General features: G+C 39.7%; 1 protein-coding gene across 1 annotated transcript in view; it reads left to right on the top strand.

Moving 5' to 3' along the window:
* Positions 1-14,402, top strand: part of ICE1 (interactor of little elongation complex ELL subunit 1) — a 52,763-nt gene extending 38,361 nt beyond the window's left edge. The window contains exons 16-20 of the mRNA XM_014550374.1: positions 321-481; positions 3,400-3,590; positions 6,346-6,452; positions 8,149-8,247; positions 9,402-14,402. Coding sequence (XP_014405860.1) covers positions 321-481; positions 3,400-3,590; positions 6,346-6,452; positions 8,149-8,247; positions 9,402-9,583 — 740 coding nt within the window. The 3' untranslated portion in view covers positions 9,584-14,402. The remainder of the gene's footprint in view (positions 1-320; positions 482-3,399; positions 3,591-6,345; positions 6,453-8,148; positions 8,248-9,401) is intronic.
* Positions 14,403-14,619: the final 217 nt, after the last annotated feature.

Raw genomic sequence — 14,619 nt, 5'->3', positions numbered from 1 at the left:
TGAAATGACACTAGCCAATTAGAAGGGCTCTGGGACTGGGGCAGGCTGGAGAAAGGGTGATTGCCTTGTCTTCATGTTTTAGAGTTTATTGCTCTTTTTAACAGTGGTATGTATATCCATGTACTATATTTCAAATTTAAAGAAAGTTTGCCAAGGGGATGGGGGAAAAAGAAGAGAGAAGCAGATTTTTAAATAACTGAGGCTGGGCCTCAGTGGGTAGGAGGCCTTGCAAGGTTCAAGTGAAATTACTAACATTTACTCTTAGTTATTTATTCATTTGATCAATCATAAGGTTTATTATCTTATTTTATTTCTTACAGATTTTCCAGAGTCAGAAAAATTGACTTTGTTCATTGCAAACATGTGGCATGATATATTTATCTCTCAATCAGTGATTAATAAGGCAATGCAGCTAGTTGCCAGGCAACGTGCTAAAGGAGAGGTTCTGAACTGTTTAAGAGCTTATCTCAACTGGGAGAAGGTGAGGTTTATTTTTACTTCTTGTAATACCATACTTTGTAGATCTCACATAAATGTTATTATTTGGTTTTCTGTTAGCCGATAGTCCTTTTAGAGATAATATATTCTGTGCCTTACATCCTTTAAAATGTCATTTTAGCCTAAGCTATTTTTTTTTTTTTAATGTTGTTCATTAAGTATGTATGTGACTCTTTGGGAAGAATTGTAGACCTGTGTATTGTGTTAATTTAACAGTTTATTTTGTGCACTAATTTATGACTGATGAGATTATACATATGTGTAAGGGCTCCAAGGAGAGCTGTAAATAATTTATTTCTACAGTATGTACTAAGAAAGATGAAAAAAGTATCTCAACTTTTTCCTGTTAAGATTTTTCTGAATCTTATATTCTGTATTTTTTTTCTAGTTGATGGAATTTCTATTACTTTATTATTTTCTTTACAATATAGTATCTAGGTTGGTGTTTTAGTAGTTTTTGATATTAATATTTATTAGATTCTATTTTCTTAAAAAGAGCAAAGAAAAAGGCCACTCTCCCAGGCTGCCTATAGGGCCACTTGGCTCCTGTGTCAACCTCCACTTGTGTAAAGGAGCCTTCTCCTTTGGCCATTTGGGATGAAGTGAGATGTGATGATTTGATAAGAAGAGACATTATTTATAAAGAAAATAGAATTTTAGTAAATGTATTTACCCTGTATTTGATTAAATACAAATGTAAAGTCAAAGCTATAAAATATGAGGAATACTTGTGGGGAAAATACTATTAAAGTACAAGACTTCCAAATTCTCTTACAGATTTCAACAGATCTGATAGACAAAAATCAGTAGAGACATAGTGGAATTCAATAATATAAAAGGTAAACTTGAATGAAGAATTTGCATTTTTTCATATTTTGTAAATGTGGCACTTTTATAAAAGCTAGTCATGATTTGGGCCACATGAAAACTTTAATATTTAAAAAGTAATGATTCTACATACACAATTCTCTGGTAATCAATAAAATTGGACATAATTAATTCAAAGATTTCAGAAAAATTCCATAAAAGTGACTTGGAAATTTAAATACACAGCCCTGGACAAATTGGGAACAAATAGAAACTCAACAGTAAATTCACAGTCTTTCAAATGTCATTGAAAAGGAAAATTTTCATAACAAAGTTCTCTGGTTTTGGAAAACCTGTATTCATTAAAGTAGTTTAAATGTCTTTATTATTAAGCAAATAAATAAAGTTGGCTGGTTATCATCTTAAAAATTAAGTCTGTGACAGAATCTAGAAAAAATATAGTTTAAGGTAATACAAGTAATCAAGTAGAAAACAAAAAACACATAAAAGGAAAGCATTGTCTTTAAAAATACAAATAAGACTGATAACTCAGTTCAGATTAATGAAAAAAAGAGAAAAGCCAAAAATATCCAAGAATTTGGCTGAGGATAAAGATGTATCTACATTTATAGGATAATGACCAAGAAGACTACCACTTACAATCAAGAGCAACAGATTTGGAAAACTAGAATGATTTCTTAGCAAAATAAAACTGACCAAAATTGGTTTTAGGGGTAGAACACTTGATTAAACCTGTTGTTTTCAATGATCATAAAAGAGGTTGAGAAGATGATTAAGAATGTACTATACAAAAATCATGTGTAGGTTCCACTTGTATTTTGCCTTATCTTTATGGAACCAGATAATCCCAGACTTTTTCAGAAATAAAAGATTGAAAGTGCTCTGTTCATTTTTCATAATAAACCCTAGTAAAAAAAAATTGCTCAAGAAAACAATTATAAATCTGCTATGGTATTTACCCAAGAGAAGTCAAATTTATGTCTACACAAACACTTGTGTACAGATGCCCATAATATCATCCTATGTAATAAAAGCCTGATATGCTAAGTGTCTGGTTGTCCGGTCGTCCGTTCAACCAATCAAAGTGTAATATGCTAATGATATGCTAAGACCACTCAACCGCTTGCTATGATGTGCACTGACTACCAGGGGGCAGATAGTCGACCGATTGACCAGTTGCTATGATGTGCACTGACCACCACGGGGCAGACAGTCAACCAATCACTATGACATGCACTGACCTCCGGGGGGCAGATGCTCAATGCTCCCCAGGGGGAGCGCCGTTCAGCCAGAAGCCAGGCTCATGGCTGGTGAGCACAGCGGCGGTGGCAGGAGCCTCTCACGCCTCCGCAGCAGCATTAAGGATGTCTGACTCCCAGCGGGGAGCAGGCCTAAGCCGGCAGTCAGACATCCCCGAGGGCTCCCAGACTGCGAGAGAGCACAGGCCAGGCTGAGGGACGCCCCCCCCCCCTGAAGTGCATGAATTTTGTGCACCAGGCCTCTAGTTAACTATAGTCTAAAGCTATAGGGTGCATGGATAAACTGTGCTATACCTAGATAATGGATTACTACTCAGCAACAAAAAGGAGCATTCAGACTACCAATGCATGCAAAAACTTGGATAAATATTAAAAACCATGCACAGGTGTGAAATAGTGGCTAGTACTATCTGATTCAATTTTGTGAATTTCTGGAAGAAGGAAACTAGAGTCAGAAAAATGACAGAATTTATAGTATTTAAAGCTTAAATGTTTTTATTATAATAACTTTAAATCTCTGATTAGAGTTAATGAAAATTTGCATTACAGTCTGGATTGCATCTAGTCTCTTTTCTACCTGTCTGGATTCTGCATCCTGCTTAGAGCTTTTTATCTGGCCTACCAACTACCATTCTAGCATTATTTTAGGACATGTGCCATAACTGAGATAAACCTAGTTCCTTATTCAAAATACAACTTTCAGAAGGTGTCTTTTAAAACTAAATGGTTAATTGATGCTTGTTATACTCTTTGAGGCTACTTATAAGATGTGTTGTTTTACTTGAACTCTAAATTTTATGTTTTTGTTTGCTAGAATGCTCCTGCAGATGTTGGCTTCATGGTTTCTAAGCTGCTTTTGACCATACAGTTATGTCCAAAAACAGAATTTCAGTCCAGTGAAAAATTTGGTGAAGACCTAAGTGATAACACTTGGGAATACATATTTGCCATTGATCTGCTCTGTTGCCATCAGAAATGGATTTGGACACATGATACCATTATAAGGTACAGGGCTCTTTTGTAACTTACAATAAAATTGAGTAATTCTTATATATATGTAAAAGGCTAATATGCACAGTCTTCCCTCGAGAGTTAGACTGGGAGACCAGGAGTTCGATCGCTCGCTATGACGTGCACTGACCACCAGGGGCGGCACGGAATGAAGGAAGGCTCTAGCTCAGCCATGGGCAAACTACAGCCCGTGGGCCGGATCCGGCCCGTTTGAAATGAATAAAACTAAAAAAAAAAAAAAAAGACCGTACCCTTTTATGTAATGATGTTTACTTTGAATTTATATTAGTTCACACAAACACTCCATCCATGCTTTTGTTCCGGCCCTCCGGTCCAGTTTAAGAACCCATTGTGGCCCTCGAGTCAAAAAGTTTGCCCACCCCTGCCTAGCTGGTAGCTGGCAGCCGGGGAAGGAAGGCCCCCACCGGCAGCCGGAAGGCCCCAATCGGCCCTGATCGCCAGCCACGCTTAGAGACCCTACCCGTGCATGAATTTTGTAAACCAGGCCTCTAGTTTAATTACAGGCCCATGGTCGGCAAACTGCGGCTCGCGAGCCACATGTGGCTCTTTGGCCCCTTGAGTGTGGCTCTTCCACAAAATACCACGTGCGGGCGCGCACGTACAGGGCGATTGAAACTTCATGGCCCATGTGCAGAAGTCGGTATTTTGTGGAAGAGCCGGTATTTTGTGGAAGAGCCACACTCAAGGGGCCAAAGAGCCGCATGTGGCTCGCGAGCCACAGTTTGCCGACCACTGTTATAGGCTAATCTATTGAATGATTGCTGAATTATGGTTTGAATAATTTTTACTGTTTAAGGTGGCTGTAGCATTTACAAGTGACATTTTGATTTGGGTAAGAGTTAATAAAACTACCCTTAAAGTACTTGTATCACTATCATATCTCCTTGCTTTATTTTTTTGTGCAAGTACCTGTACTTTTCATTATAGTCTGTTATTCCTGTCTCTCCCAAGGAGAAATGACACATGACAGAGACCCTTTGGTTCACTGGCATGCTCCAGCATGTAGGATGGTGCCCATGTAAGGGAGATGCTCAACAAATATTTGTAGAATGGAACATAATGACCATTATTTTAATATACAAATACTCTGGAGAACCCCACATAGAACAGAAATATTCAAAATTCCAGGTTAGCAGTTCTTCTCACCTGGGGTTTCAGGAGAGAAATAAGTAATGAATTACCTTTTCTTGTGCATCTAGAATTCTGGCACTCGCTATGTACCATCTTTGGAAGAATGGAGAAGAATAGTCAAATTTCTGTTCTGTAATTCTTACTTTTCTTGGAACCCTGACTGAGAAAGGCTGATTTGAAGGAGTTTATGACATTGAAATGGATTCACCAAAGGATTAATAGTCCATATCCTTGAGATACTGGAGGAATTTATTCTTTGGAAATTTGTTCTCTCACTCATTTTTTTTTTCCTCCTTAACCAGGGGAAAGATTATATATTTAAATGTCAGCAGTGGGGAATTGAATTATTTAATGAGGTACAGCCATATTAAAGTAGCTGTAAATGGATTTTTATACATTGATATGGAAGTATTTCATAGTCTTATTAAGAAAGTGACAGAAGTCTATCCAGTGCCTTATTTCTGTGTAATGATGTGTGAGTGCCTACCTGGGCCTCATCTTCCTGACTTCATGGGAATGAAAGCCCAGAAGGCAGGTGGCTCCTCTGTCCCCCAGTGACTTGACGAAGGATATCACCAGGGATGATGCCAAACAGGTATTTGTTCAAGGTCCTCCTGCAAGTGGTGAAGACACAGTCTTGAATATCAGGATCTCTGCCTGAGTGACTTCAGACCCTGATTCCTAAGCACTGTAGTCACTTCCCCATGTTTTTAACTTACATGCACATGTAGAAGTGTGTGAAAAGAAAGCCCAAAATTAGAAGAGTAATAATTATCTAAGAATGTGTTATTTGGGATGCTTTTGGTTTACATTTCTCTTTTGGTGTCTGCATTTAGCTTTTCTAGTACTATAAATGCTATGTAAGATGTAAACACATTTTTTTGAAAAGAAAAAGCAGAGAGGAATTGGCACTGTTTTCTGAGATTAGAAATTCTCCTAAATTCAGCTAGCGTTTTTTTTATTTTTTTTAAAAATTTCCATTGTTTTAGTTCTTTTTACAAAACAGCCTATTTAACCTATCTCTTCCCATAGAAACTATTGACATTTGGAACACAGGAGCTGTGTTAACGTCTGGAAGGTTTAAGTGAAAATCCAGTTTCTCCCTTCTTGTTCTGTGACTTGGGAACATTGTTCAGCTTCTCTATGCAAAATCTTGTAAAAAGGGTTAAAACAGAGAATAAAGATGTAAAATGGGTGTTTATAACCTCTTTTAAGCCAGTGTGGGCACATTTATCCTGATAGTGGGATAGTTTGTGAGCTTCTAGTGTCCTCATTTTAACCTAAAAAGTAACATCTTCAGAAGTTCCTCTTGTTCACTAATTATCTACCTTTTACAGATCACTTTTTAAAAAAATATGTATTTTTTTATTGATTTCAGAGAGGAAGAGAGAGGGATAGAGAGATAGAAACATGAGAGAGAAACGTCATTGATCGGTTGCCTCCTCTTTGCCATCTACTGGGGATCAGGAATCAAACTGTGACCTCCTGGTTCATGGGTTGATGCTCAACCACATAGCATCACTGGCTGGGTTCTTACAGACCATTTTTAAGATAATGCATATTCTCATACATAATGTGTATTGTTGTTACTTTATAGTAAGGAGCTGTGGCCTGTAATGGATAAGTGGATAAAATACAGAAAAGGACATGCTAACATTGCATATATTCCTGACATCATTATAGCATCGATACTAAGGCTGATCGGTGAGTTGTCTCTCGGATTAAATTTTTTCTTGACCATATTCATGGTGAGGTAATAAGTGTATAATAATATATGTTCACTGAAACTTCATCATAATAACTAATTTTGTAGCTTTTAGAGTAGATACTTTTGCACTTAATTCAATCTCTTTACTCACTCTTTATATATTAGTGTTTTTATCCATCTTTGTCAGAGATTAAGGTTAATGTGAGTACATTTTATTTATAATTGAATTCTTGCTTCTCAGATACTAATATTAATCTACATACATGTACATACTTACATATATATACACCAGGATACATAAATTACTATAAATTATACTATAGTCTCTTTTGGTTCCTAAAATAAGACTATCTCCTATTTTTTACACCCCTATTTTTTTCATACTTGCCCAATTAGGATCATTTTATGTACTTCCATAATTGCGAACTAGTTTTGTGTTGTTTTACTCTAATCTGAATATACAGAAATTAAAATCATTGTTTAAATGAGATGTAGACTCTTTAATATCAGATCTAAGGAAAGACCTCAGTGGACATTTGGTTTTACTCCTCCCTCAAATCACAGATCTTTATTTTTAAAATTTACCTATTCTTTTTCCTCTTTGCCTCATCTATGACAAGCTGCTCTCTAGGCTTTGCAGAACTATCAGAAATGACCCCCCAGCTCAGGATGGCTGGTGGAAGTTTTTCTAAAATTCTGAACAACAATAATAAATTTCCTTGCAATGACAGGCTCACTTTATTCATTTTTAAGAAAATGTCTTCCTCAGTTTGAATAGCTGTAGTTTGTCAGTTTTTCAGTGAAAATTTGGTGTTTCATAGAAAAAAGACCAGTTTCCCTCCCAAATGAAACATCTGCACAGGTGCTTTTCTGGAGATAAGCAGTGTGCCTGGTGTACAGGGGGAGTGTTTCAGGGGCACTTCCCGTCCGTCACAGGTTGTGTACCAGGGGACTAGATGTAATAGGAATGACTGTGACTGCTTCTTGAAGGACATTCGTAAGGTAAATTGGCTTTTTTTGACTGCAAGCTTCTGGTGATGAAGAATGACCTCCATGTAGCATGGCACCACTGCCTTGATTGGGGCTGAGGGTCCTTGACCAGCCATTGCTTTTCCACTGTCAGTCTGTGTCTCAGCTCTGATAGGAAGGCACATAACCTTCTTAGCATTGTTGTGAAAATAGTTTTGACCTTGAGGACTCCAGAGGGTCTGAAAACCACACTGAGAGCTGCTGTTCCACATGGCGATGAGAGTCCTGTTACACAGCTACATTATAGCAGCAAAGGGTTATACCTGAGTGTGTGTTTGATGGGATCACAGTCTTAGAGTTGGTCTTTTAACATAACAGAAGTTAGCCATTTCACATTGAACCTACTGAAACCACTCATTCTTCTAAATTCCCCTTATTTATTATAACTTAACTGAGAAAGCAAAACATTGTATATTATCTGTATATGTAAATAAAAAATGACCAAGCATTTTGCTCACTCCTGAAAGATATTGTGCTTTACTGATTTTTGATCCTTGCCCGTTTAACCTGTTTGCACTTAAGAATAAGTACCCATTTTAACTTCAGGATCACTAAAATTAATGTACATAATATTTTATGAAAGAAAACAAATTTTAAATTCTTATGAAAAGTTAATCAACATTTAACCAAAGATTATATTTTGTTTTATTTTTTTACCCCTAGGTCGTTTAGGCCAATTGGGTTTGAAAGAAGGGTTTCCTTCTGCTGTGAAAAATATTAGTTCGGTCATCGGTATGTTCATACAGCATGCCCAGGATGAAGGTACCCTTCTGTTTATGAAGCGCTTGCATTTCTTGTACTAACCCATGCTTTGTGCTCACTGGGTCTGGGCATCATGCTCTGCTCCTCTCAGGGCCTGATTGATGAGGAGAGGAGATAAGGATAATTTAAAAAGCTGTAGTCTAGCTACAAGTTCAGCATTGACTATGAACCAGAGCCTCAGCTCTTTACTTAGTGCCACACCTATTTGCTTATTAAAATTGTGTTTTAAGTCTCTGTATTTGTTTTACTCTTAGACTATTTTTTTTAGTCGTTATTATGAGCCCCACTCTGTGCTGCTGTAATTGCCTTGTAGATTAGGGGGGAAGTAATTTTAAAGCTGCAGTACTGTTTTGTTTTCAGCATTAACATTTATGTGTGTGGGTTTTGTTATATTTTTATTTTAAATAATAGCAGTTTTGCCCTGTTGGACATCACCTCACTAAAAGAAATCTGAAATATATAGTTAATAATAAATTTTAATTAAATAACTCCTAAATTTTAAAATAAAGTATTTCAGTAAGTAGACCTTAACTAAAATTTAATATATTTTAATTAAATAATTCATAAATGGACTTATGCTAAATGAGAACTATAATCTATAATATATAACCCAGCTATAATCTTTAATTATATGCTATAATTTATAATCATATACTGTAATATAGTATGTGAAAGTATGGCACAAGAGATAGTTTTTCATTTGTTCTCATTTCATTATGATTTTCATTTCCAAAGTCCCCTTATAAACACTTCAGTGGATATTTAATGGAGTCATTTGTTTGATGAATGCTCTGGGATCCACATTTTGTTAAAATGTAAACGTGGGAGTGTGATGCTTCCAGAACTACTTTGGGAAGCTTAGCTGACGCTGACATGAGAAGGCTGAAGCTCTACTGCCCTGTGCCTCCTGGAACAGGCTAGCCCCTGTCGGCACACAGCCAGCACCGGAACCCTGCTCAGAGCTGTGCTGCGTTTTTTCATTTTTCCCACTTGTAGACAAGTCTTAAATTAATTCTTTTATTGTGGATCTTGTTTTATATTTAGTTTTTATTGTGGTAGAAAGTGTTCTGAATAGTATTCAGTAGGTTACACCATAAAAAATTTGAATAATGGACACGTTTTTATGTGATGATGGATGTGAAAATTCTTTTCAGATATACCATGGGGTATACAGCTAGCAGCTGTGTATGCCCTTTGTGACTTGAGTCCCAGCAATCCAGCAGAAATATCCAAGATCCTGGAAGCCTGGCGCAAGGAGACCTCTCACAGTGTTCCGTCTGCAGTGGTCCACTCCCTGGAGGAAGTCAGTGCATTGTGTGCGCAGGAATTCGGCTAAGCCCCGCTGCACTGCTCCTGGAGAAGTGCCTTCACCTATCTTGAGTATGAACAGGTTAATCGGCTTTCAGAATACAAACTGAGGTTTCACAAAAAAGACGCAAGAGAGAAAATGCGAAGAGGCTGTCCTCGCTGTGGCAAGGAGACAGAAGAAATACACAGTGACACAGCCGTGTTTCCCTAAACCACGTACTTAAATCACTTACGTCTGTCGTGACTACGTGACAAATGGATTATATTATTGTGTCTTGGTCAAACAACAAAAACTTGAACTTAGCCCTTTTTGCTGCAGAAAGTGCCCTTTTAGTCGCTTTTTAAAATTGACTGGCATTTTATAATGAATTTAATATGAAAACATTAATTTGGTTCCTGAGTTAATTCTGGCCTTTGCGTTCAAATGAGTGACTAGGAGAAACTAAATTGGCTAAAAAAGAACTAGAAAACTCTCCACTGTCTTAGATGGAAACGGGCTACAGAAGTTTTTCTCGTTGTATAGTGTGCATCTGATCCGAGGAAGACACGGGGAGCCTCCGAAACTCACCTTTATGCGTTTTCTTCACAGGCGTTCCGAAACTAAAGTCCCTTCAGCTATTTAACTATCTGCCAGGAAAGGAGACTGAGAAGTCAAGTCCACTGCAGGGTCTGTGTCAAGACGTGTACATACGGATTCAGAGGCACCCAGAGCCATTCGCCGTGTACATAGGGACAGTGCGATAATGTGTGTCACATTCGATGATGTTCCGCTTTCGGAATTTTAGTATTTGTACAGAGAAAATGGGTTTAATAACTCACCGTGGTTCTGATTTGTCTTATATCCATCATTTCTTAAATCTCTTGTATGTGTTTTTTTATAATAAAAATAAAAGTAAGCCATGTACATTATTGTTCTGATCAGTGAAGACGACGGCCATTCCGAAGGAGATCCCGCTTCTGCATAGACACGTGCTGCTGCACCAGCATTTCGCTGTGAGTTCTCCACAATACTCAGTGCTAGCAGAGAGCAGATGCCTAAGTGTTGATTGGCCTCCAGACTAGATATGTTTGTTTAATTATAGTTGCTGCCCTTTACAAATTACATTTGATAAGTGTTTACTCCTTTGTGTTTTTTAAATAATAATAACAGAAAACAGATTTATGAACAACTCTGTGTAGCCCTTTGGAAGCTGTTGTTTGGTGTGTTCACTTTTCTGCCAGTATTTATTGAGCATGTGCTCTCTGCTGGTTCCTCGCTGGGAGGTCCTGGTGAACAGGCAGTGAGAAACAAGTTTTCAAAGACCTGTGATCTGGTGGTAGAGAAAAACCCTAAGCAGTCACCCTAGTAAGTCAACAGTTGAAAATTTTGGTGAGTTTGGTGAAAAAAGAACATGGAGGTTTGTAATAGAATAGCAGGGTAGAATCTGCTCTTCCTAGGTGCTGGTCAAGGAGGGTCCCTCTGAGGAGGTAACACTTGAGTCAGGACCTGAGAGAAGGGAGCCAGCCAGCCTTGAAAGTAGGGGACGAGTGTATCTCCTGGACAGGTGAGTGTCGCTCTGCGAGGGAAAGAGCCTCTTGTGTGCAGAAAGGCTGATTGAGCCAGACACTCTGTTTAAGGGACAAGTGTCATTTGTCCGGTTATACAGGTAACTGCCAGTCCCTGGGACCTATGCAGCCCTGGGCTTGTGCAGAGATGTCACCTGAGGTTACAGTTCACAGGCTGTTCTGTGGTAAAAGGGTGTAAGAAGGGCAAGAGGTGAAGCAGAGGGACCTTCAGGAGGTAGGGCAGAGATTACCATGGTAGATGGATTCCAGCTGTCTTCTGGAGGTCAAATCAATGCTAAGTTCCTGAACTGGGGTAAGGACAGGTAAGAATCAAGATTCCAGGTTCCTGAGTTGGGCTCCTGGGGGTAGGAATCACAAATCCTGGATGCTGGTTTGGGACATGGGGCTCTTAAGACATCCAAGTGGAAGGAGCAGGGACCTTTACAGGCAGGCATGGAGTTCAGACAAGATCAGGCAGAAGTTAGGAAGTTGATAAGTGTGTGAAGGCTATTTAAAGCCGTGTGTGTGTGTGTGTGTGTGTGTGTGTGTGTGTGTGTGTGTGTGTAGTGTGCACCAAGGGAGAAAACTTCCCAGAGGACAGAGGAGGAAACCCCAGAGGGCAGGAGGTGATGATGTAGTAGTACCTTGGTTGTTTCCTTGCCAGATCTAAGAATGCAGGCATTGGCCATTTGTGCTTGAAGCTGCAGGGCCAGGTGGTGGGAGCCAACCAGGTGATGGTTGGGTTTTGCATCCTGTGGGTGCTGTGACCTCAGTAAGCATTTACCACGTAACAATTGGCTTAGAGTGATGCAAAGTAAAAGGGGGGGTCAGGAAGAGAAGAGCAGGTCTGCACACACATTTTTTATTTTTTTGAAAATTTGCCTAGTGGATGAATTTGTTAAAAATGTCCAAAACATTTTTTTTTTAACCTCAGCAATTTTATGTGTTTTTAGTTGGTGGAGAATAAGTAACACCTGACACTTTCTGCTGTTGCCATTCTTCACCAACTAAGAGTTTGTCAGTATCTGCTCTGTGTTGTGACCTGATGATAAATAGGCCTGAACTTGCCTGTGGTGCTGTGTCACCCTCAGAGGGTGAAGCAGTTTAAGCTGTTAATAAATTTAATTTCTGGTATTCAGACAGAACGTTGTTGTAGGGTTTTATTATTTGAAAAAAAATTAAAAAGTGAATAAACATTTGAACCTGGAGTTGGGTGGGGCTTTAGGCTAGCATAGGAGTCTGTGCACCAGAAAGCACACAGGTTCTGGGCACCCAAGCTGGGCACCACAGGCTGGCGTGCTGTCCTGCAATGACTCTGTGCCAGCGGAGCAGTAATAGCCCAGAAGCCTGAGGAGCTGTTCCAGTGAGACAGTGATGAGGGAGAGCGATAGCCAGTGGCCAGTGGTCTTTATGGACAACTTAACGAAGCACATTCCTAGGGATGGCTCGACTTCATTCCAAGCACAAAGTCGGCCTGTAGATGATACTTCAGGCTGTAATTTCCCACCCTGAGACAACTTGGTCAAGTGGCTTACTTTGTTAAGAGAACATGGAACAGGATCTGTACTTGGGGATAGAAAGAGCTGCACTGTGGCCATTAGAGGGCACTGCAGACTCTCCCGTGAACTAGGCTGGCCAGAACACTGGATGCCTTCCTGGGACAGGCTTAGGTGCAGTTTACACAGAGCCTTGCTGTCGGGGAGACATTTCAGTTCACACTGTGGGTGTTGAATGGAGTTAGTGCTACCACCCAGGGCCATTATCTCCAGAAGTAAATGAGAGAAACTGTACAAAGGATAATGTCATTTGAGAGACGCCCCCCCCCCCAAAAGAGAGGCAAATACTTTGCCTATTTGGTCAAATTCTTTCCTGGATATTTTTTGATTCTAAAGCAAAATGTTTTGACTAAAAACAGAATGAAGCAGTGGCAGGTGGGTGAGTGATAATGGGTGGAAGGTTCCGTGAGCACTCTCCTGATCAGTCAGGTATAAAAGCAATTAGTTAGGAAATCCTGTCCATATTGAACATCAGTTTATTTCAAATAACATTTCCAACACATTCTCATGTAGAACCACATTGTAAAGAGTCTAGTGTGACTAGAGCTTATAAATGTGAGTTCAACTTACCCAAGACTACAGATGCAAGAAAGGGCTCAATGATGAGTGTTCTAGAAATTGAGGGGAGTTTTGAAGGTAAGACAACCATTAAATTAAGCACTCCTCTTCTACTCGCCTGACACTTGCTTAGGGAAATTCACTGTTCTCCGTTTTGATTGTGAAACAAAGGGGAAGTTCTTTTTCCAGCCCCTGAAGAGATGTTTAAGACGTGCTTGTTTTTATGAATTAAAGACCAGTCACTATATCCCAATCAGTTCAGCACAGTTTCATGGTTCTATGTAAGCAAAGGCAATTGTGGGTGAAGCGCCACTGAGAAATGCTACAATTCAGTTTTATGAAAATGAAAGCATTTGCTTGCTTTTATGGACTTCGGGGTTTTGTGAGCAGTGTTAGCATCTTGGCAGGCGTTGGTTGGGCCTCTCCTGCCTCCCTGTCCCTTGCATGCCAGGGTTTACCTTGGGGCCAGATGGACCTCTGATTCTCCTGCAGAGAGGGTGGTACTGTCCAGCATCCTCTGAGGGGCTCTGTGCATGGGGACAGGACGAGGAGACCTGGCTGGTGGGCCCCCAGACCAGCGGTTCTCAAAGGGCATAGCCTTACCCCAGACCCACGAATGCCAAAGTGGGAGTCCGGTGTTGTGGTGTATGGAGTCCCCCAGCAGTTGGGGAACCTAAGAGCTGCTGCCATCCTGTTCAGCCTGGCACCTGCCCTCTGCTCTGGGCTATGCCTTCATAGGCTCCCCAATTGTCCCCCTTCTTGGTTCATTTCAGTGGAAATTTGGGAGCAAGTGGAGGATAGCTTGGTATCTGCCTTCCTCTATCTTGAACTGAGCCTGGTCCCTTTTGTTTTAAATTTTGTGTGTGTGTGGTCTTTAAGGATATTTTTTCTTAACAAGTAGTTATTAATTGCTGCTCTGAAATAATCTCACCCTAAATCATGAGTGTACAACTGACAAACTTAAGAGAACAGCGGGATGTTGAAATGCCCACCCTGAACCCAGCACACCTTGGCACCCAGAGTAACTGCCTCTTGTGATTGTCATGTTTTTATATGTAAATTTGTATTATTACATATTCATTTGAATAGTATAAATTATAATCCAATGTATTTTATTAATCTTTTCATGTTATTCATGTGTTGTATGCAAGTAGTAAATTAAATATTAAAACAGGTCACACACTGGAATGTCCGTCTCCCTCTCGTCCCTCTCTCCGGGAGCAGCTCTGTCTCCAGCTGTTGGCAGCAGCTTCCCCCCAGAGACCCCCAGGCCCGTGGCATCCTGTGGGGGGTGGGGGGGGGGTAATGGCCACTCCCAGCTGTACCGATGTAACAGAATGTCAGGACATCACCTGCTCTTCACCCATTTCTTCTAATAATCCCCAAGATTAATAACACAGGAGGT

Source organism: Myotis brandtii, unplaced genomic scaffold, assembly GCF_000412655.1.
Source record: "Myotis brandtii unplaced genomic scaffold, ASM41265v1 scaffold115, whole genome shotgun sequence".
In the NCBI taxonomy this organism is placed as follows: Eukaryota; Metazoa; Chordata; class Mammalia; order Chiroptera; family Vespertilionidae; genus Myotis; species Myotis brandtii.
This window is presented reverse-complemented; position numbering and strand designations above follow the sequence as displayed.